This window comes from Ambystoma mexicanum, chromosome 9 (assembly GCF_040938575.1).
Source record: "Ambystoma mexicanum isolate Mex_15411 chromosome 9, UKY_AmexF1_1, whole genome shotgun sequence".
Classification (NCBI taxonomy): Eukaryota; Metazoa; Chordata; class Amphibia; order Caudata; family Ambystomatidae; genus Ambystoma; species Ambystoma mexicanum.
In genome coordinates this window covers 242,477,015-242,502,367 of record NC_090931.1, presented here as the reverse complement: position 1 = coordinate 242,502,367, position 25,353 = coordinate 242,477,015, and the positions used below count along the sequence as shown (strand labels likewise).

Sequence of the window (25,353 nt, the reverse complement as noted above, 5' to 3'; positions counted from 1 at the left end):
CTTGCTGATGTGGCTATGAATTGAAGGTGTACTTCAAGCAATGCCTACTAGGTGGTGTTGTGGAATGTGTGACTTGGATCAAATAGAACATTGCACCTATATAATGTAAGTCATACACGTTTGCAATACTAATGTTTACGTTAATGCAAATAGCCAAAACTACCTGTTTACCAAATTTCACCAAAGGTCACCAAACTTTAAATACAATCCCTACTCAGACAACACCACACGTTCGCAAGATTCAAGTTAAGTATAGTACGGCTGCAAAATCTGTAATATTTAAAGTGAGGGTTGTAGATTGATGGAGTAGTCCGAGTTAAGGATTGAGATGCTAGGTTGACCTTGTTTATATTCAGTAAATAGTTAATTTGTCCAATTGGAGGATCCTTAACTTTGGCCTTTTCTAACTCTTCTAGACTTTCCTTTATATTGTCAAAAAGGTGAACTCAACGTTTTGTGCTGTGTCCATTTTTTAAGGTGTGAGGGCTGCACATTGAGATTCATTAATCAATTAAAAGTGTGTGGGGGTTGTGCGTGTAGTGCTTGGCTGGTATGCATGGATGAGTGAGTTTGTGTGTGTCTGGTTGTTTGGCGAAGTTGGTGGATGGATGGATTGCTTTCACAGTTTCCTCTTCTGCACTTGTGTGTGTTTTCCACTTTCTGTCTATTTGCCCACATTGTGAGATATTAATAATGGCATATGGCATTTGTGTTTTCTGTTCAGCTTCCATGGGTGTGTTTGATGTGTATGCACTAATGCACGTGGATGTTCTTTCTCTGTCTGCAATATTTTATATTTTTCAACTCTGTTTCCAATCCTCTGTGTGTGTGTTTTCCATGTTTTCTGTGCATGCACGTGTTTGTGTGCGTGTGTGTGTGTGTGCGCGCGCGCGCGCGTGTGTGTGTGTGCGTGCGTGCGTGCGCGCGCGCACGCAGTTTGCTTCTGTTTCTGCACGTGTGTATGTTTTCCAAATGTTGTGCCCATGCCCGTATTTGGATATTCCTTTACTGGGTTGAAGTCTATGTTTAGTCCTATTTGTGTACGTTTTTTCTGTGTGTTTTCAGTTTGTTGTGTGTATGACTTTTGTTTCCATGCGTGATTGAATGCCTGCAATGCACATACATTGTTAATAACTCAGAAATCACAGATAGTTTTAAGCATATTTGCTGTTTTACCATGTTGTCTTAAGTTCTAGATTCATGCCAAAAATCTCGAAAGTCTAAGTGTAGCATTTTTGGGATATTCGCCGCCAACCAGTGTTTTCGTGGGTGTATACAACACCCCAGATAAAAACACATTTCTTTTTCAAATGTTCATCAGACTTCACCAAAGTATAAATGTGTGTTCTGATGTTGCCTAATTTGGTTAGTATTTAGGGGTGGGTGCATTCAAAAGTTAAAAGGAAAATGCTTCGACTGTAATGTGTAATGTAGAACAGAACCTTGGCTATGGGGTCCCCTGACCACAGCAGTACCATAAGATCTAGTACAGATTCTGTGGTGGTGATAGATATAGTTAAAAGAAAGTTTGGAGATAGAAGCACAGTTTTCGCGCCAATTATAGCTTGTCCTATAAATCGGGTATTTGGCTTTGACAAAATAAGAATAGTGGTTAAATCACTTGTTTTTAAACTTGATTTATTTAATCCTATTTTTGGTGCAGTGAGTCTTTATGAAGGTAAATTGAAAATCCTTGATTTCTGAGTCCTTAAATCAAGCAACTTCTAAGTGATGCAACCGCTATTCTCCTTATTTTGTCAAAGCCAAATACCCGAATTCTATTACAAACTACAGTTGGCGTGAAAACTGTGGTTCTTTCTCCAAACTTTCTTCTAACAAACAGCTATTGGGCAGACACATTTTCTGGAGCAGCAGGTCAGCGACCACGAACACCAAAAATCAAATCCACGACATTTGTCAGAGGTTTGAATCACGTCTGCAAACGCACAAGAAATCTATAGATGTAGTTGAGCAGAGTTTTCGAATCAAAAGACGATTTTCAGTAGATTGAAACTTTGATACACTGTTGCCCAAATGTTTTGAAAATGTCTATATTTTTATTTTGAAAAATCTTTGGTTGATGTGATGAAGAAATGATATCCCAAAATCTTAAAACCTCAGGAAATGAATTCTCCAGCTCAAGTGCGCTACGCCAGATTCATTTCATCCGCCATGCACTACCACACACATGCTGCAACAAGCGACTCTGCTAAAGGCACTGTGCACAACAAGACAGATGGCCGACAGGAATCCCCAGTGTAAGATGCGCAGGCCTTGGCTGACACACAGAGATATAGGGTAAAGCCTGCGACTGTGTCCTGCATAAAATCCTGTGCATGATACATACCGGGCACAGGGCAATGCGTGGAGGCATGCCTAGTACGTGGCATGCACCAGGCATATCTTTTTGTTTCCTTACTCCTATTAATCACCAGACGTATGAACTGGCTGCTCACTGCACACAGAAGGTCAGGATTTGTACCTACTTACCAAATACAGAAATCTGAGAAGATGGACTCTCCCGCTCTCCAATCTGGTTGGAGGCCAGACAGGTGTACACGCCGGAATCACTCTTGAGAGCATATGTGATTGACAGATTGCCGCCAGCAACCTAAAACATAATGAGAAAGAACAGTTACTCAGTTGCCATTAATCATATTCATAATACTGTCTTCTTATACAGTGCTTCGAGCAAGACCCCTTACGGTCCTGAGTTCTGTAATAATAGGTGTTAATATCATTTCATTTATAATAGTACTCAATGTATTGACCTCGGAAGGATGAAAGGTTAAATCAGCCAATCACGGAGTGCTTCTCAATAAAGGTCAGCATAACAACATCCCACGTTCTTTCCTGCATTCTAAGGGGAGATAGTCTTGATAAAAGCTGCCAACTCAGTGTGTTTAGGCAATGCCGTTGCTCTACGGTAAATTCAGAAGAACAGTGTTACATACATATTTGACACTGCTTAGGGATGTAGACTCCACATCAATGCCTCCTATATTTATTTATCTGTGGTTTGCAACTCTCCTATCAAGCCAGTAGCCCTCCATGTACTTCCGGGTCAGTTCTATAGTAAGGCGCTATGTTGTGGCTGCCTTGTATTACCATCAGCAAGGGCACCAGAGCAGTGCCAAAGTGGCACTACAAGTGAGATATTTGGCTTGCCATGATTTGGGAAATACTCAAGGCACTAGATTTTTAACAAATGGTGCACGTTGTGACTGCTAACAAAGTGTGCATATTAAATTGAATCATAATGCATAATGTAATTCCCATTAAAATCCAATCCTCTCCCTTGGAAGGCACATACCATAGGGGTATTTTCTTCCAACTACCATATGCCAACCCCAACCATTAGAAGGATACATTTACCTATACGGACAAGCATAAACTCAACAGAACAACATCCCCACCTCTAGCGAAAAGGCGGAACAGTGCTTTGTTCAGACCCCATGTTTCATCCCTAGAGACCCAAGCAAGCTCGTGATTCCAGGTCTCATGCCATCATCTCCATAATGTTTTGTTTTGGCCTATTACTCAATCTAATTCCATCTTCTTTGGCAAATTGATTATTGTTTAAAGTGATGAAGTTTGCAAATACTTCATATTTTTTTTATTTGCATGGTTTTTCTTCATGTCTTTGGGGGATTTTAAGTTTACACTAGTAATCCACCTACCCAGAGTTGTGATAGGGCACTGTATATGTGTGTCTTGTTTTTTGTAGCCTCGCTGAGTTGTGATAGGGCACTGTATATGTGTGTCTTGTTTTTTGTAGCCTCGCTTTCTCAATTGTAGCACATTGCGGATGGCCTGCTGGGAGGTTATTTTCTGCTAAGTATCAGTGTGTGTCCATACTGTAAACCATGCACAAGTTCGTCTACACTACCATCAATTCAGTGGTCAGCATGCAGAATTAAACATGAGCATGGGGCTCATAGAAGAAACACATTCATTGTTTTAATCCTAAGGCAAAGCTTTCCAAGAAGGAAGGGAAGTTTGAGAGACACAATGGTGTTTCTTCTCAGAAAAAGAGTTATTAAAAAGGGCATTACTTCATTGGGTTAACACTGTAAACTGTCTCTTTTTACAACTGCATTGTTTGGATTTCAAATGATCACTTCTAGCATGTGTTTTTCACCTAATAAGAACATTAAACCTTTTTTTACTAAGCAAAGCAGACTATTAAAACCTAGAATAGCAATATAAATAATTTTCTTATAAAGGGTTATACTTCCAAGATGTGTGCTCTCGTACCCTGCTTTGTATAACATGAAAACATATTTTGGAACATGTTCATGACCATTAATCATTACTTTTGGCAAACATGTCTGTGATAAAAGGATTGTAGGCTTCAATCATTAAATACATAATGTGCACTGTGGCTGATGCTCATCCCTGTGTGTCACAAATCTCACTCTAACATTTACGTGTTGGAAACAATGAACCATGAACACTTATTTGGACAGCTTTAGGGTCTAGATGTGAGGATAGAATGGCTGCGACATCTGTCCCTCGATTGAGGTCAGAGGGCTGTCCTGCTTCCTGTTTCCCCTGCCCCCTTATCCAGTCCAGATGGTTCAATTCCAGGATGTTGGAAGAGCCTGTTGGGGTCACAGAGGTTTAGAGGTGTAGGAGGTAAGAGTGTGCGCCATGTCTTAGAGTAAAGGAAGCCCGCATGCATACCCAGTTCCCAATGCACAGACATGCTTATAGACTGACATGTAGGATGTACCTCTTCACATTAGCCGATACCATTGTATGCATAACCTGTTTTTAGTTTATCTCTCTCCATTTGATATTCTCAACACTGCCATGCTGTCATGGCGGCTAATCAGCTCCAGAAACTACACTTCTTCATACAACTCTTCTGTAGGCTCAGACGTTTGTGGAAAACAATCTGTAGAAAAAGATTTGTTCACTTAATTTTCTGTGAACTGGCATTTCCCATTGCCAGTAATGGGATGAGTTTGTATTTTTTTTTTAAGTGTGTATAACAATGTTTCTAAACTAGGTAACCAAGTGTCTGAATATTTCTCTTTTTCCGGATCTCTTGCACCCGGATAACAGAAATTGGGCCTTAAATCACCTGGTATCATTGTTGTCGGAGGATGTTTGGAAAGTACTTTGGTGGATTCAATCCTTAATTGGATGATAAAAGAATTGAACAAAGCTTCCAAAAAAGCAAAGCACAATGTTCTGCTACATCATGAAGCCTAATAAGATCTAATGTGATCATGTGATCCCCATTGGCAATAGCAGATAAGAAGCACCTAATTTGTGGGGCAATGGCGTGCAGTGTCACTTCGCGAGTGCTGGAGATAATGTGGAAACATTTGGACTGAAGCCATGGCCCAGTTTCTACAGTGCTTGGATCGGTGCGGTGGAAATCATCAAGTACGGTCTTTGAGCAAAAATTGCCACTCGAAAAGTAGACAAATAATGAAACGGTTGTGCTTGCCACGACTAATTCCATGTCGTGGGGAACACAGTGGAACCCAATGCAATTGAATGGATGTGACTTTCTGTATATCCGTACGCAGCTCCTGCAGAGTTACTAGCGGGAAGGGAATTGGCCAAGTGAGGCCAGTTCTTACATGTTTAGAACTAATGGATTTGTATAAGGTATCTTATTGGGATGTGTCACCATGAATGTCATGATGTTGTGCTATAGTAATAACTGTATGCTATGGCGCTGCTAAGTGATATAGTCATTTCTTCTGATATTGTAGTGTGCATTCTTGTGAATCTCTTGCATAATTACCACCCACTTCATAATCCATAGCAGTCGAGCCAAATATGCTAGTCTGGTACACCTGGTGTCAAGAATTACCACTCCCAAAACACAGTTGTTTGTAAAATAACCATTAACAACTTAATCAGATGAGTGCCCATGGCAGACTCCCATTTTTGGCATTGTTACACTGTGCACCCCATGTTCTAGCCAATCGATTTGCATGCATCACTTTTGCCATTTGAGGGTACTGCCTTCGGTAGTGACTGCTCCTCTCCCAGGGATTAGCTAGCCCAGTGTCTTGGAGGAAAATGAAGATGGCCTTTGGAAGGAATGCCAAAGAAACTCCATTAGTCTGGGGTTGCTGACTTTTTCTCACACACCCTAAGCCTGAGAAAAAAGATGGTGTCCTAGGTCAGTTTGATATTTTACTGTCCATCAATGCCCATTAAAAGGGGCATACATACTTTAAAACTGTTATGGTCAATCTGAATGCCCTTGCTTGTGGCACTCCAAAGGTTTGGATGCTATTACCCTACCCATGTACTGACCTGGCCCACACACACACACCATTGATGACCTCAGTTGCTTTGTTGCAGCTGTGGCAGAAGCAGCATCAGTTCAGAGCGGCCAGAGTTACCCGGAGCTATGCCTGGACACTGCTGCCTCTGCGACTTCTGTGTAAGGAATCGCAGAGGCAGCATCGAATAGAAAGCAAAGAGGACTCAGATGTGAGCCCAGTTTGCCTTGGGCAGCTTCTGCCTCTTCTTCCTTCTCAAGCCCCTTAGCTGCCCACTGAAGCCTGCTATGGGACTGGGAGAGGCACATGAAACATGAACTGGTGTTGGATGGCATTACTCGGGCATTTGAGGCTGTGCTTAGCATATGTTGGCAGCCACTCTGGTAATGAGGCTTGACAGTGCACATGGTGAACATGCCATGCATAAAAAGCATGAACTCGTGTTGATAATCATACCTGGGGCTTTGAGGCTATGCTCGGCAAATGATGGCAGGAACTGGGGACGTGGGGCACTACACACCATATAGGCATAGAGTATTAACTACTGTTCTGAGGCATTACAGGAAATGCTTGGCCTTTAATGGCAGCAACTGGGAATGTGATACTCCAGAGTACATGCGCACATTAAGTACTCTTTATATGCAGGGGTGGACTGGCCTATAGGGAACTCTGGAGATTTCCCGGTAAGCCACGGCACCCCAGGCCTCTTTTGTGTGGTAACCTATTTTATTTCTGCATTTTCTCATAATAATATGGTTGGGCTTGCTGAAAAATGTAATATGGGTTAACTTTTCACATTATTTCCAGGGCCTCTTTGGTTCCCAGTCCACCCCTGTCTATATGGTGACTATACCGTGCAAATATAGTATAATATTAACTGGTGTTGGATGACATAACTGGGGCATTTAAAGCTGTGATTGACATTCTTAGAGTTCAGGACTTTGTGCTAGACCTCTGGAAACAGGAGACCTAAATCCTGCACATGGCAAAATACAACCACTTGGCACATCAATTATCAGGCAAAACAGTGTAAGGTGAAGCGGCCCATGTTTGATAATGGAAGGACCTGAAGATGGAACATATGAAGCCCAGGGCTTTGGAGGGCAAGAGGACTGAACTCTCAAATACGCAGGAAAGTCACTGAATTGGTGGATTTTGGAATCTCTAGGGATCTGTAAATGATCATCCATGTGAACTGCTTCAAATCTTTCCTCTGATCTGAGGAAATGACAGCGCTACTCCTGGACTCTGGACAGAGGGAGCATTGAGCCTCTCCCGATCCTCCTCCAAAGCAGTGCATTAGCTGGATCAGTGACATCTGGCCAACCAGGTGGCTGTGAAACTCTTATTCAACAGGTTGCCCATATTTATACCTGACTCTAGGTCTGACACCAGAGACGTTGCTAGGGGGGGCTGAGGGGTCTTTTGGTTGTAGCCCCAGATAGAAGCTCAGGGGTTACAACCAAAAAGGCTAGCTAGTCCCCAGTCCCGACAGTGCCAAAATTGGCATAGTCCCAGACCTTTTCCAGACCTACTAACACCCTGTCTGACACCAGGGTGTCTGCGAGCCCAAGAACTGCTGAAACCTAGATCTAACTATCCCTACCTATAGTGTTTCTACAAGAGGCCGCCATTCCAAGATGGCCGTCCGACTCATCTAGACTCTGCCCCTCCTTGGCCGAGTCCACGCGAGCTGCATCGCGCACACTATTGGCTGCCTGATTTCATTTCTCAACCTATCCACGACCGGCAGGCGCAAGCTGGCTGCAGCACGAAGGCGTGCACTAAGGCAGCTTCCCTGTCCATGCCTGTCACTGTCTGCTCACTGGCCACTGGCCAGGAACTCTGCCCGTGAGCCTTCCCACCGGCAACCAAAGGTACTGTACAAACTGTCTCCTGATCGCCTGATCTGTCTACCCCCACCTCTTTGGCTTACACACCTCCTTATATAGCTACAACTATGAGTATATGCAAATGCTGCCCTGATTACATGCAGCCTGCTAAATATCTCGCACTATATACTCACTCAGTCGCTCAAGCACAGAGCAATCTGCCCTCTAAGCGCGGTGCTAACGCCTACGTATCTGCATTCCTTGCTTTAGCCATCCCCCGTCATAACCAACTCTGCCCACTCTGCAACATGGCATCACTGTATTGTGCCTTATGGTCGCACAGAGACCACTGTATTATTGTGTTGTGCCTTATGGTCGCCCAGAGACCACTGTAGTATTGTGTAGTGCCTTATGGTCGCCCAGAGACCACTGTAGTATTGTGTAGTGCCTTATGGTCGCCCAGAGACCACTGTATTATTGTGTTGTGCCTTATGGTCGCCCAGAGACCACTGTATTATTGTGTTGTGCCTTATGGTCGCCCAGAGACCACTGTAGTATTGTGTAGTGCCTTATGGTCGCCCAGAGACCACTGTATTATTGTGTTGTGCCTTATGGTCGCCCAGAGACCACTGTAGTATTGTGTAGTGCCTTATGGTCGCCCAGAGACCACTGTAGTATTGTGTAGTGCCTTATGGTCGCCCAGAGACCACTGCATTATTGTGTAGTGCCTTATGGTCGCCCAGAGACCACTGTATTATTGTGTTGTGCCTTATGGTCGCCCAGAGACCACTGTAGTATTGTGTAGTGCCTTATGGTCGCCCAGAGACCACTGTATTATTGTGTTGTGCCTTATGGTCGCCCAGAGACCACTGTAGTATTGTGTAGTGCCTTATGGTCGCCCATAGACCACTGTAGTATTGTGTAGTGCCTTATGGTCGCCCAGAGACCACTGAGTATTGTGTAGTGCCTTATGGTCGCCCAGAGACCACTGTAGTATTGTGTAGTGCCTTATGGTCGACCAGAGACCACTGCATTATTGTGTTGTGCCTTATGGTCGCCCAGAGACCACTGTAGTATTGTGTAGTGCCTTATGGTCGCCCAGAGACCACTGTAGTATTGTGTAGTGCCTTATGGTCGACCAGAGACCACTGCATTATTGTGTTGTGCCTTATGGTCGCCCAGAGACCACTGTAGTATTGTGTAGTGCCTTATGGTCGCCCAGAGACCACTGTAGTATTGTGTAGTGCCTTATGGTCGCCAAGAGACCACTGTACTATCACTCTCAGCCCAGTATCTGACCTCGGCTTTTAGACTTACATCTGACTGTCGCACTTAGCCCAGTATCTGACTGCTACTCTTAGACTAGTACGTCACTGCTGCATTAATCTCGCCAAGTATTTGAGAACTGTACTCTGCCTACTCTGCCCCGTATCCACCCACGGCAACTAATTCCAGCCCACCTAGCTCAGCTGGTAGTAACAGTATGTACTTCCACATGCCTAACCCAGTTCACCTTGCACAGTTCACCAAACTGACAATTATCCTTACCATCATCTACATGACCATGCCTACAGTTCTGCCTACAGAGGGCCTTGGTGCCCACATACAACTCGTCTCTAAACCTTGCAACTTAGAACAAAGGAAGCTTAGACTCCGGGCTCGACTACCTAAAATATTCGAACCTTTTACTAAATATAACATTAGCCTAGAACACCTTCGACCCAAAATATCCCGACCACTGGTAACCACCGCCCCTATCAGACGCCAACCATACCTTAAAATCAATAAACTTATAGCCAACCCCCCGCTCACAGCGCAGCTAGAACCTGAACTAAAAGCTGCTCTAATCAATGCCAGATCATTAGTCGCCCATGCCACTGACATAGCAGATATCATTCGGGATAATAGCCTTGACTTCATTGCCATTACTGAATCTTGGCTCCACGATGCAGCAGGTCCGGCTCTCACTCTGGCAGTCCCAGAGAATTATACCATTCTCAGAGCTGACAGACCAGACTCGCGTGGTGGAGGAATTGCAATTATCGCCAAATCTGATCTCCCTATGAGAATCACACCCACACCCTCCCTCAAATCCTGTGAGCTTCTCTCTATCAAACTACCGACTGCGAACTCCCAAACACTAAACATCCACCTTATCTATAGACCCCCTGGCCCCGTCAGCACCTTCACTGAAGATATCACCACTGTTATCTCTGAGAAGCTAAAAGAGTCCTCCCAAACACTAGTACTAGGAGATTTCAATCTAGGGCTCAACGATATCAACGACCATCATGCTACTGCCACAGGCAATACTCTGTCAGTGCTAGGCTTCACGCAGCTCGTGAATACTCCCACACATATCAAGGGAAGAACACTAGACTGGATTGCCAGTCACAACTGCTACCCTTCTATAACAGCCATCACCCCCCAAATATGGTCTGACCATTACCTTATCTCTTTTACCCTCAACACCAAAAGACCCATAGTCTTAACACCCACACCAGCCACACCCACCTTAACGAGAAACAAGAAAAATATTACAGCCGACAATATTCTGCCCCACATCCTACCCAAACTAAATTCCCTACCTGACCACTCTGACCCAGGCATCCTAGTGGATGCATTCAACGCAGCCATGTGCTCTGCTCTTGACAGTATTGCTCCATTTAAACCTCGGATTAGTAAACCTAAAAAGCATTTGAACTCATGGTTTACACCCCACCTAAAAAACCTAAGACTGCAGAAGAGAAAATGCGAAACAGCTTGGAACCGGCATCCGACCGCTGAAAATAAAACTAACCTAATTAACATCTCCCCGCAATACAAAAAAGATATCATCCTGGCCAAACAAGAAACCTATAATAATAGGATCATCCAATCCAACTCCAGCATGAAGGAGCTATTCTCTATCCTAAAGGAATTGGAAACTCCTATCACAGTACAGGATGACTCCATTAAAGACAAAACTTGGTGCACAGACATACAACTGGCACTAACCAACAAAGTATCCAACCTCCAAACAAAAATTGCCCTAAAGAAAGCCTCACTGCCTACTCAACCTCTGCTAGTCAAAATTCCCACATCCAAACCTAAAGAATCCACCCAATTCCGTTTCTCCAAGGTCTCAGTAATTGAGGTGGAGAAGACAATTTTGACTCTCAAACCTTCTAATTGCAAAGGCGACCAATGCCCCGCACAACTGATCAAGGATGCGGCTAGGGACTTAGCCCCCTTTATTACAAAACTTATCAATGCCTCCTTCACTACGGGCACCATCCCCTGCAATCTAAAGGAATCTTGGGTACTCCCCCTCCTAAAAAAGCAAACATTGGACCCCAACATCCCCACTAACTACAGACCCATCACCACGGTTCCCTTCCTACTAAAAATATTAGACAAGGTAGCATACACCCAAATCCAGAACTTCCTTGAGATGAACCATCTCCTTGGCACCCGCCAATCCGGTTTCCGTCCGCAACACGGCACAGAGACTGCCCTTATCGACCTAAAAGCCCAAATAGACTCACTCAGAGACGAGGGAAAACTAGCTCTCCTCCTCCTTCTAGACCTCTCAGCCGCCTTTGATCTGGTGGACCACAAAGTCCTATGTAATCACTTGGACTCGGCTGCCCACTTCTCAGAGGAGGCTATAGTCGGGATTCAATCATTTCTTAGTGACAGGACTATGAGGGTGTTCTCCCCCGCAGCGGCAGCAGACCCTATCCCAATCACTTGCGGTGTGCCCCAGGGATCCTGCGTCTCGCCGACACTCTATAACATCTTCACCAAGCCACTCTTTGATGATCTTGATAATCTGGGTATCACCTACACTAACTATGCAGATGATACTCAGATTCTCTTACCACTTACTGGGGATTACATCGAAGATCTGGCTCTGGTGAATAGAGTCTATAGCATCGTTCAAGCATGGATGGCCAACCATGGCCTATGCTTGAACGATGACAAAACAGAGCTCATCATCCTGGGCACGGCAGCCCGCATCTCCAAACTTAACCAAAACTACTCCGCCTTCATCATCGATGGTAACACTATCAAGGTCGCCAGAGAAGTAAAAACCCTAGGTTTTTACCTTGATGCGACACTATCTTTCACCAAACAGGTGAACTCACTGTCATCACACACTGCCTATACATGCAAGTTAATACGAGCTGGGAAACCATTCCTTTCAGAGGACAGCTGTCTTATTCTAGCTAGAGCCCTCATTCTATCGAAATTAGATTATTGTAACGCCCTCTACATAGGGACTACCAAACAAATCATCTACAGAATCCAAGTGCTCCAAAACAATGCACTTAGAGCGGCCCTAAGTATCCCCAGAAGTGCACACATTTCAGAAATAAGTCGAAAACACAAATGGCTTTCCACCCAAGAAAAAATCAACCTTAAATCAGCTTCCCTTATCCACAAATGCCTAAACAACAAAGCTCCCCGATACCTCTCAGAACGCTTCAACAGGAAAAATCCAACGAGACTCACAAGGACAGCCAGCCCCAACTGCCTCCTAGTGCCCAGATTCAAACTAGCCACCATTGGAGGTTTCAGCTTCCCAGTTAAGGCAGCACAGTTATGGAACTCCCTACCTCTTGCACTCAGATCTGACCAAACCTTCAATAACTTCAGAAAGAACACCATAAAATGGCTTATTGAGAATGCGACATAGCGTATGTCACTTTATACGTAACGTCTTTTATATTGCTTGTGCTGACCTGCTTTTACTGTTCGATCGTCATAGATTTGACTGTTTAGCTACGCCTTATCTGCATGTGCACTTGCCCTACCCTGCAGATTCGAAATGTCCACTATGCCTGTAACCTGTAACTTGTAACGTTAACTTATCTGTAACCTGTAAATGTTAACTAAGCTGTAAACCTCCTTGTTCTCTTGCGCCCTGCTACCCAAGGGTCTGGTGCGCACAATAAATAAATAAACAAACAACAAACATAACATAAATACTCAAAACCTGTGCTTAAGGTACCAATCAGCCTATGAAGAAGAGCCTTATTATGAACAGTTGCCCTTGTAGGGTGCTGTCCTGAATGTTGAATATCTCAACTGACCTAACTAGACTGCTATTGAATATTTAAACTCTAAATCAGTTCTCTCATCTTGCATTTCAATGACTTATTTAGCAATTAACTCTATGCAATGGCAACACTTGCTTTCTCTACTCTACCTGTGGCCAATCTGTTTTGGCACAGAGAGAAAGTGATCCTTTTGTCAAACTCTCCTTTTATGTCCCGAACACTCATTCTGCACACATCCAGGTCCTGACTCTGACACCTCCCTCAGCAGGCTTGTCTTCACCAGAACCAGAAAGGGATCTTATATAACTATCTGGTTAGTTGCCTCTCAACTCTGAGGAACTGAGCAAATCTCAATGCCATCACGCATCCACAATACTACATAACATAATACTACCACCACACAAGTAAAGTTCTGCCAGCCAATAAGGGAAGCTCTCATTCCTTCTCTTGATTATTTTTTGTTCTGATCAAACACTGAATACTATGCATTCATCCCAATGATCACATACTGTAAAAGGTACTTTCTTCCAAAAAAGGTTTCTTGAATACTCACATTCAAAGCCCTCAGAAGCTCAAAAACCCCTATTATTAAGCACAACACTAACACATGGTTTATTGCATTATTTTGCACATATCCTACTGGATACACAAATGGCACATATGCACACATGGCTAATATCTGATATCTGGCTCCTAAATATCATAGAGGTCTGGAAATTCTTAAATGTAGCCTGTCAAGTGGACATGCATTGAAAGTATCTTTGACACTTCTCTCATAAGCGTATGTCATTTGCATGTGATTGCATGTTATTCACTGTGCATGTGTTTTGCTTGTACAGTAGAGCCCTCAACCATAGACATTCTCCCTTAGGAATGAGATACTGATTCATATCCCCCGCCCTACAACACAGCTAAGTGTCATGAAAAATGAGTTCCTGTTGTCACATAGTCACTAACATAGCAATCCACTCCTTGGCTGGATACTCTTCATGCTACCTCTGTGAAATCACTACACTAGTCATCTCTGCTGATAATTGAACAGTCGCTTGAAATTATAAATACTATCTGCATGCAATGTAATGCCGGAAAGGGCTGCACTGGTTACCAGTTGCGGCGCAAATACAGTTCAAGCTACTCATCTTGGTGCATATGTGTGTGTATGGCTCAGCACCCTGCTACCTCTCAGAGCGACTGACTTAATATGAATTCGGCAGAACGCTGAGCTCCTCTGGAATTGGGCTATTCAGGGGTATTAAAGCCAAATTTACATTAGGAAATGGAAGATCCTTCAGTACCCTGGCACTTAAAGCGTGGAATACGCTGCCGTTGACTTTTAGGTGGGAAAGTCATTTACTACATTCTATGTTCTTTTACGTCTGTTCAGGCTGTGGTCTGCTGAAGGGCCAATCGACCCACACCGTTTCTAAGACATAACAATGGCAGTAAGGCTTTACAAAATCATCAAGTAACATAACATACGAAGCAGCCACTGGGTTTTGAGGCTGAACCATGCAAATAGCGACTGGTGTTGGATAGCTATATTTGGGCATTTAAGGCTGCACTTTGCATATGATGGCAGCCATTGTCTATGTGAAGCAGCATATGGCATATCATGACTATACTAGGCATCTGATGCATTAGCTTGCATCTGATGGCATTTGTGGGGCCTTTTAGTTGACGCGTGGCCTATGATGGCAGTACATTGATATGTCAGGCTCTACCTTGCATGTTATGAGCATATGTGGCATAACAGGAAATGGTGGCAGCCTCTGCATATGGGAGTTAGCGCTTGATATATTAAGGAGACGGCGTCCCTGGCCTATGTTGTTTCTGCTGGGTGTTCTTCTGTCACATTTTAAAGCCACTCATAGCGCATCAGTGTGGTTGGTAAATAAAATATCTTTTGTCTGTTTTAGCATCTACTTGCATGTTATTGATCTTTAGCTGACTTAAGCATTTTATGTGCCTCTCCGTGTGATGATATCAGGGCTAAAGGTCAAGTGACTTCACATCCTGTTAAGTCATCAGGTGTGTGATGTCACTTCCGCTGCCCAGTCATTTTGGTGAACTGATATGCCTAGGGAGAGCAGGAGAAGCTAGTTCCTAGTCAGGGCATTACTTATTAAGTAGCTAGACATTACTTGCTTTGTTCCGCTGTGCGTTCTGTTGGGCAGGAAATGACCAAGCCTTGGCTAAGCCATTGTATATGTTTTGTTTTCCCTCTCAGATTTCCACAACATTTGGGACTCTGGCACACTGTGATATTGCATGGTGTTCTATTTTGGACTTGTTATCCTTCCTTGTGCGTGGATGAGGGCTTTAATCAAACTAATGGGCTGTCGCGCCCCGAAACTAAAATGAGACAACCAAATCAGCTCTCTATACACGACAACACAGAATCAAAATAGGAAACATACACTTCTGGCTGCCACTACAGGAGAGCAACGGCTCACTTACGTGCAACAACAGTTACAGTTTCCCTTGTAGAAGATTATGCCATCACTACAATGAAACCCCAATACTGTGCCAAAGTGTCCATCATAAGAGGAGACAACCATCACAGCCTACTGCTATGATATGATATAATATGATAGGTTATTTATTTAACACGCTTAATACCCAGAGGTTTCTAAGCGCGGACCCGGGGATTGAACCTGTGTTGCTTCATGTCTTCATGCTTCCAATGCGAGCACGCTGCCCAGGACAAGAACGCACCATTGGCACACGTCTTTTTGTATATTACATGTCAGAGTGGTTTCATCATTAAATCCCCATCTCCATGTGGCCTTATTGTTAGTATATAGCAACACAATGTTTGCGAGCAATGTTGTCGGTGTGTCCAGGTTCCTTAGTAGATCCCATAGGAGGACACAAGGTACACAATGAAAGGTCATTCTATGCACATCAAGTACAGGTTTATTTTCCTCAGGGTTAGATATTTCTCTAGTAGTACATACAGTCTCAGTCACTGATTAATGGTACTAATTAAAGCCTGAAAGCCTACTTGCAAGTGATGTATGACTCAGTTAACGGTTACACATTCCTCCATTTGTGTTAAGATTGACCGTGAAAATATTTTGCACCCGTGATTCCAGGAGAGAGATGGGTCTGTAATTTGCAGGGTCCTCGAATTCCCCCTTTTTTAATATATTGGGACTATTTCGGCACTACTCCATGATGAGGGACCCGATTCAGGGATAGGACTGCATTGAATACACGAGTCCGGTACAGGACCATATGTCAGCCTCTTCTATTAATAGGTCCATGGGTATTTTATAAGGACCTTGTGCCTTTTTCGGGTTTTGGGCCTCTATAACCTCTACTGCTTCCTTCACATCAAATACCAATGGAGTGAAATCTGTATTCAGTCTTACCTCATTAGATCTGCTCACTGGGGTGTCCCCAGATTCGTCACAGCATAGGCCCCTGAAATGGTCCACCCATCTATCCTCTGTGATGTTTCCTTGTAACACCCTTCCCACTTCTTCTTGTTCGTAATTAATCCATTTGCAGAATGTGGCACTGTCCTTGTCAGTGATTGCCTCAAATAATCACTCCCAAATGTTGCAGATATGTGCTTCGTTTTCTACAGTCAGGAGTTTATTGTACCTCACTCTGTCATCCCGTAGCAATTCCCTTCCTCGGCTCGACACAGCTTTAACTCACTGGATTAGAAGTGATTTGGCCTCTCTACATTCTTTGTCATAACAGGTGCTCCACTTTATCACCCTATAACCCACTACTACTTGTAGGGTTCTAGTCACCAAAGGCCTCATTTTGTGCCTTGTTACCGATGTACTCACTTAAGTTCACTGCCCTGGAGGTTCTATATGCCACCCAGATTAGCTTGATAAAGGGCAATGATTCATTGTAGATCAATTCTGTTACTTCTTTTTTTGTTTAATTTGTCCCATTTCACCACTCGCCTAGCTGAGCCCGCTATTGTTATTGGGACATTCTTGTCTCGTTCTAGATCTGAGGGAGGAGGTCTTATTCCTAGATATATTGAAAGGACCAGGGGACGATGAGTGCTTTGCTCTCTAGGTTGTATCTCAAGTTTGATTATCCAACTCTGAGATTCCAGGTTCACTAGTCCATAATCAAAGTGGCTGTTACGATTTCCTGAAACAAATGTAGCCTTGGCAGGTCTATCACCATTAACGCTGCTGTGATATGCCCTCAAATTTTGAGATGCCCATATGCATGCAGTTTTAAGGGCATGTTTATGTTGGTATAACATCCTTTCATCGTAGGATGTTTTTTCGCAGGGTTTTTTTACCGCAAATTCTTTAATGAAAAAAACTAATTGAATTTTTTTGGGGGGGTGGAATAATATATATTTGGGGTGTGGGTGTTCAGGATGATATAAAAAATCAAAGTGGATGAGGCTTAGGGGCAAAACCCCCTTCAAAAATAAAAATAAAAAATTCGATTAGTTTTTTCGTTGAAAAATCTGCAGTAAAAAAACCTGCGAAAAAACATCCCGTCATGAAATGACATAGAACCGTTTATGTTGTCTCTTACGGGAGGCTGCATCTAGTTTGGCAAGATCCCAGATCTGCTCTTCATCCTCCAAGTCCCCTTCCATGATACTGGGCTTTAAGTCTCCAACTAGAATTACACTACCCTGTCTTTACCACCTATTTTTTCAAATCTCTATGCCGGATTTAACTAAGCAAATTAAACTCATCCCTGCCCCTCCCTGCCCCTGTTGGCTGACGATTGTAAATGTTTAATAGTAAAATCTTACTGCGATTTTTTCATGGAGATATGCAATTCCTGAATATCTGTGGAGCTGTTCTCTACTACCTTAATTGGCGCATGGAAGGCGGATTCCGCCCAAATCATTAGAACACTACTTGGTCTTCCTCCTTCGCCTTGATGGGCTATGTTAGTAGGTACGAAGATTTGCAATTTTTTAGTTTCTTTTTCCTATTGTATGGCTTTTCTATTAAATGCGTGGGTATTTATTTTTAAGCTCTCCATTAAATCATTACATTCCTGAATCCATACATTTATAACTGAACTTCTCTTAGAGAGCATAGACTCATAAAAATCAGGAGGCTCTATGATATTCCCATAGAGTAACAACCTATTTATTTATTTATTTTTCACTTGTTAGGCGCTTATACAGGAAGCAAATACTGTTTAAAAGTGCCCACAGGGCAACATGGAGGAGATAGGAGATGATAGACAAAGTAATTACAACAACGTTAAATAATTAAATACAACAAAGAAGAAGAGACAATGGCGAGGGGAAGACGAACCTACTATGCCTCGTGAGTTTTCAGAACGTGCAAGTCCAGTGGGGGGGGCATGGGATAGGTGCCGTGGTGCTCATGGAGAGCAGCAGGTGAAGTGCTATGAAGAAAGGAAGGTAAGTGCAACCTCCAATAGTGGAGGGTGAGCCGAAGCAAGTGCAGGAGATAGACAGCAGCTGGGATGAAAGATGTGGGAGGTCAGGGCCCCGAGGATTCATAAGGGCCCTGCACACCAGTCAGCCTACTGTTTGACTAGCAGGCGAGAGACTGAGTGAAGGAGGCTTTTCCAGAATTTAAGGAGGTCCTGCCAAGTTTATAATGCCTTTTATGCAAAGCAATCCTAATTATATCTTATAGGCACAATCAGAACACTTTTGGGAAGATTTAAAACTTTTTTCCACAAAAGTGCTATCAGTTTTATCCACTCAACATTTCGATATTACGGATTCATTTCAGTACCATAGGTTATTTTGGAAATAACTTGCATTTTATAGAATCTTATCATGGGAACAACTGAACAGTACCCATAATATCCCCTTTATTCTCATTTGTCCCACCAGAGAAAGTATTGACAAGTTTATGTTCTCCAAACATTTCCTAGAATTGATTTTCCCATTTAAAGTCAATTCTAGGTATTTTGATTGGTCCACTTTCTCAAGCTTGACATTACTTACTGGGCACTATAGGGTGAAGTCCGATTGCTAAGAGTAGACAGCCACATAGCATGGTACTGCAGGAGTGCATCTCCGCATCTGGAGGAGGCAACAACTGTAATCCAATGCTGTAGAAGAACATCCCATTGCTGAGAGTAGACAGCCACACAAGATGCTACTGTGGGAGTGCACATCCTGCTCTGGAGGAGGCAAAACTATAACACAGCTCCATTGCAGGTCCCATTGCTAAGAGTAGGCAGCCACAACAGTATGCTGCGGTAGGAGAGCTTTGCCTCATCTCGAGAATAAAACAGCTATGAACTATCAGTGAGGCTAAGCGTAGGCGGCCACCAAAGCAAAGCAGAAGAGCACCTCCTCATCTGGAAAATAATACAGCTATACCCTACCAGTATAGACTCAGAGAAGACAGCCACCAGTGCAAAGTAGAAGATGTGTCGGAGGCGGCCTCTTACAACGCATTGCATTGCATAGAGATGCAGCTTGACACATAGCATCTCCCAGGTTGCGAGGCCCTTTCCTCTTACGGGCCAACGGGCCACACGGCTGATCGTACGCGGCTCAGACTCTCCCCCGTTAGCCAGAGGCCACCTCAAGCCGGCGTGTCCCCCTGTGTCTCCGGACGTCTACGCTCAAGGGGGGGGCTGCTTTGGAGAAGGACCAGGCTCGGTGGTGATTGCAGCCGTGATTGCGGGACCGACTTGTGCGGCGCCACGCACGGTGCCAGTATAACGCGGCTGACAACATTGAAGCGTGGCCCTTTGCGGCACGGGGACCACAGCCTGGGAGGTGAGTGGAGAGCTGGGAGTGACCTCCCTTGGGCTGTGCTTCGCCTTTGCTGCTTTTTGTGCTCTATCTTTACCCCTAGTGCATTGTGGCTTTGTGGTCTGTGATCTTGGTGCATTTTTTTTATGTTATCATCACTGTACATGCACAGTGTCAAGCCTGATGATATCACACACTTGCTAAGAACTCCTACTTCTTATTGACTCTTTACTGTGTATAATCTCCTTTAGCTTTGGGTCATTTTGGAGGAGTGTGGGTCCCGGTACTAGCATTACGGTCCCAGACTGCTACGCAGCAGGGTGGACTTGGCTCACCTGTTGCAGTCAATCTGTTTTTTAGGCCAAATGCCCAGGAGCCTGTGGGCTTAGGCCTCTGATCCTGTGCACTTTGGCATTTTGTTCCTTCATCAATCATCTGGTCTTATCTCCCCACCTTTCCTAATTGTTGAAGTGAACAACAACCTTCTTCTGACTACCTACATATTTGCTATCTAACACAGCACTGGAGAGTGCCTCTTGCCCTTTGAATAGACAATCTTGGTGAACCTTACTACTCACCTTTTACTGATATGCAGCAGGGGGAAAAGGTCCTCCCGTTCGAACTACAATCTGCAGAAAAAGAAGACCTTACCCTCTAAGGAGTCCATGGAGACTCACACGAAGGTTGCCAAACCCAAGAAGAATGCAAAATATGCCAAGCCGGTGGACCATGATGCTATTACTGAGTTTTTTCCAGTAAATCCACCTCCGGATATAAACTCAACTACTATTGAGGAAACTGTAGTCCCTGGCCCTAGTGGCAGTATTTCTTTGAATACCACCAATTTTGATGACATTGATAACAATTCTCTCTTGGATCTGTGCTCAAATATCCAGAGAGGGATGTCATCACAACCGCCACTGACGGTAGCTAGTGGCTCTTTACCCAACAGCATTAGCAACATGAGTACGCCGCCTGGTCAACATAACTCTATTAGAAGCAGTGGACGACTGTCTGCTTCACGTAATTTAGCAATGGCATCAATGGAGGATGCACCAGACACACAGGACGTCGATTTGGACTGCCAACACCCCGGCTCAACCGAGGTTGCCGAGCTCCAATCATCAGTTGCCGCTCTTCAATTTGCACTTAAGATCCTATTGCAAATGTCAGGTTGCATCCTGACCAATACTAGCATTATTACCTTGGCATTAGAACAGAAGGTCTACCTCCGTGAAGAGGCGGAAGTCAACCTATCTGACACCTTGCATAATGTGGAAGAAAGCAATGACCTGGACAATATGGAAGAAGCAGTAACTGTACCATCAGAACCTGTTAACAGCGCTGATAGCCATGAAGTAACCCAGGAGAATGTTTGTGACCTTGAGATGGCTCAAAGCCCCTTTGTCTTCTTTTCCCGGAAGCAATGCAGATTGGCGAGGAAGGCGCTTAAAAATAACAAATCCAAAACAAGTGCCCTACCGCCTACTGTTGTGCCACAGACAGGGCCGGATACACGTTCAAAAAAAGCCAAAAAGAGACTAGCTAGATCAGCTGCACGGGTGCCAACGACCAAAGGTTCCCTCTCTGGCTGGCTTGTGCCGGATGAAAAAGTCATCATCCCGGTTTCTGATGAGGATCTTTTGAAAGACTTGGTCCCGGACCTAGAACTTAGTTTACCTATATGTTCTGAGCAACCAGCAGCGATTGCACATGAGAAAAACTCACCAGCATCTGTGATCCCTGAACTGGGGTATGACTCTAAAGACATCAATGAAAATCGCATCTGCTTCATCAAGAACCTATATCAGAGCAGTAAAAATACATGGCTAGCGCGATCAGAGCTACTAGTCAGACTTTACTCCATTCCATATCTTCGAGTTTTGAAATCAGATGACTTTTTGTTCGTTGAGCCTTTCATAGGACCAAACCCTAACGTCTCTGCCCTACATTGTACTTTTCTGTCTACAGCACGGCTGATCAGGAAACACAAAGAGGAACTTAGGACTGTTGATGTCACCATCGATGTGGACCCGAATGAAATTGATCCCAACATCAGCCCTGATGTTATTGCAGCTCCAGACCTCGTGTCCATTTGTCCCAAGCCAGCGGAAGCTAAAAATCTTGAACTCGCCGAAGTACAACAAGTTCTAAAATGGCTGATGGAATCCCTCCCTGGGGTTTTACACAATCACTGAGCCTCTTCCCTTCTTTCATGGAATTGTAGAGGCTTCGCCCACTTATTGAGAACTGAGGGTTCCGTAGACCTTTTGTCCAAACATAGTTGTATTTGTCTCCAAGAGACCTGGGCAATGGACCCTCTGCTTTGGGATGGATTTGTTGTGTACCAATCTTTTGCAAAACAGGGTATAAAGGGTCGCCCCTTTGGTAGGTTACTCATTGGGGTGGCAAATACGTTTGTTTCTCGTAGGGTGCATTGTGATGTTGAGGACTACCTTATGGCAGTAGAGGTTGAGTATGAAGAAGAAGGCTGCTCTTTCAGGTTTCTCCTTGTTAACATTTATAATCCGCCAGGATCAGTTATGGTAGAACCTTTACAAGAAGCTCTGCAGGACCTAATGGCTTCTTGGACTTTGAAACCAGGTAATGTGGCAGTGGTGGTCTTGGGGGACTTCAACTGCCACATGATGGGTGAAGACTATATATCATCTAATTTGAAGCTTAACGCAACATGCCTAATGACCCACGAGAAAAGAGAGGCTGAAGAGCTGGGCTGGTTACAATTGTTCACTCATTGGGATCTTGTGATGATCAATGGCCGCATGCCCGGTGATAGGCCAGGGAAACATACCTGGACAAATGGCACAGCTTCCAGTACCCTGGATTATATATTCATGTGCCCCGAAATGCAATCAAAAGTTACAGATATGAAAGTGACCAATAACAACTGGAGTGACCATTCGATGCGCCAATGTTTTCTCCAATTACCTAGCCACATCATTCCTACATTGAATATTGGTACTATTAATATCAATAGTTCAGGGTCCAGAATTATATGGTCGGGAAAAAATATTCAATCAGCTATGGAAGCCCTCAAATATACCTCTTCCGTAGGCCCTCTGGATTTTAATGCCATGACCATTAATGCCAATGAAGAATGGATTCAGGCATTCTCGGAAAAACATGCTGTAACCAAAATGGGCTATATGATAAGAACTAAGGGTGTTATTCGTCCATACAACAAAGGAATTAGAAATGCCAAGAGAGGGTTGAGAGCTGAAATTCGCAGCATTAAGACCTTGAATCTACCAGCAGATCTTCACTGTGAGAGAGTCAGAAAAGCCAGAAATTGCTTTAGAACCAGCGTTAAGCACATAAAAAAGTCTGAGAGAAACTGCGCCTACCAAAGGTTAGTGCAGACTATCTGCTCCAGGGATTCCCGCAGTATCTGGTCTCTATTGAATGAGACTAGGAAGAAGTGTAAAGCCCAATTAGCCAACCCTATTAGTGAGGTGACCTGGATAAAATTCTTAGAAAGGCGTAATGCAGGGGTGACCAATTTGCATAATCCATCCTTGCATATGGGCCCTGCTTTCCCACCTTTTGAAGTATCCCCCGGGATTATTATAAACAAAATAAAAGCTCTTAAGTCCTCAAGAGCCCCTGGCCCCAATGGGCTGGCTAATGTGGTAATTATAAACTACGCCGAATTTTGGGCGGATTTACTCTCCATACTTTTTTGAAAAGATCTTAGTGCAGGGGAGAATCCCTCAATCGTGGCAAACAGCCATTCTCATTCCCATTTTGAAAAAGGGTAACCCAGCCAATCCCAACAACTATAGGCTTCTCTCTATGCTGGATGTAACAGGTAAACTTTTTGCTTCATTATTGTTAGATGAAGTTCAGAAATGGGTAGACGGGGCCAACATACTCAGCAAATTTCAGTGTGGATTTCGGCGGGATTTCTCTACATCACATAATCTCATAGTGATGGACATATTCCGCACACGGGCACTTACTAAGGGGCAGCCTCCTCTTTATGCCCTATACATCGACTTCAAGTCTGCCTTTTATTCCATCTCTAGAGATAGACAGTGGCTGAAACTTGAATTAATGGGATGCCCGGGAGGCCTTCTGCATTATCTGAGACTCCTGCATCAAAACACCCCGGCTTGTCTTAGGCTAAATCAAGAAGGCAACATGACAAAAAGGTACCCCAAAATAGAGGGGTAAAACAGGGATGTGTTACCGCACCCCTGATTTAGAACCTCTATGTATACGATATTCCCGCAGTATTGGCTGAAATTGACAATTGTCCCCCTAAAATTGGTGAGGCGCCTTGCACTGTACTAGCATACGCCGATTACTTGGTAGTATTTGATAACACCAATAGTGGGCTTCGGCTCGCGCTACCACCTTATGGGAATATGCTAGCTTGAATGGTCTGACTATGAACTTAGACAAGACCAAAGTACTCAGATTTACTGGGAAAAGAGCATCCTGAGTTAACTTGATGGTGGGTAAAATCAACATAACCTATGCACCCTCCTGTCGTTATCTCGGAATCGAAATCGAGCCCAATAGCGATTACCGTCTCTGCAGGCAAGGACGCAAAATCAGGGCAGCACAAGTCACTGCACTGATTGCTGCATTCTCGAACAAGTAGGGCGGCTATACGCTATGGGGAACACGACACTTATACATCCAAGTGTTTGTACCCATGATCACTTACGGTCTGGAGGCTCTTCTCTCTTTTGATTTAGCTTGGTTCCAAGTAATGGAGGGCAAATTTTGGCGCAGGATTTTGGGATTGTCCCCTGGAGTGCCTATGGCTTTGATAAGACTTGAAATGGGTCTTCCTTCACTAAAAGCAATTGTTCTCAAAAAGAGAGCTGGATTCTTTCTCAAAATGTCTAGTGGCTGCTCAAATCCCTTACTGTCTGTGATACACCAGGAAGTGGTCAAAAAACATACCACCTCACCCTTATATAAATCAATGTCAGAACTTCTTACTGACATAGGCTGGACACACAAAGGAGCAGCTTATACTAAGGAAGTCAATAACGCCCTTGGGAAAAGGGTGGACCTTTGGGATTGGCTTGAGAACTTCGAGCATCTGAGCACCCTAAGGAGCTATCAATTCATCAAATACAGATTGCACACCTACAGGAAGCCCCAAGCATATTTGAACCTTTGTCCGACGAAAAGGCTCAGGCGTTTTATCATTCTGTTCAGATTGGAACAACTACCCACCCTGAGGAATTTTGGAGCCAGGGAAAACATTCCTGTCCCTGAGCAAATCTGTCGCCTTTGTAAATTACCTGAATGCTTGGAGACAGCCAAACATCTCCTTACGGTATGCCAGTCTTTAACTAGCACAATAATATTACAAATTGCTGAGTTTGTTCATAATCTTCAAACCATTAGTGAAATGTCTTTTTGGCTTTATTGCACAAACACCTGCAATATGCATTTGTTCATAGCCCTCTATAACATATGGCAAAAAATTGAATTAAAGCTGGGCCCACTGATTTGAATTATTTGCATACCGTAAAGCGAAGTAA

General features: G+C 43.9%; 1 protein-coding gene across 2 annotated transcripts in view; it reads right to left on the bottom strand.

Moving 5' to 3' along the window:
• ROBO4 (roundabout guidance receptor 4) overlaps positions 1-25,353 on the bottom strand; it is a 969,314-nt gene that overhangs the window by 672,510 nt on the left and 271,451 nt on the right. For both annotated transcript variants that reach the window (XM_069614539.1, XM_069614540.1), the window contains exon 4: positions 2,491-2,611. In XM_069614539.1, coding sequence (XP_069470640.1) covers positions 2,491-2,611 — 121 coding nt within the window. The remainder of the gene's footprint in view (positions 1-2,490; positions 2,612-25,353) is intronic.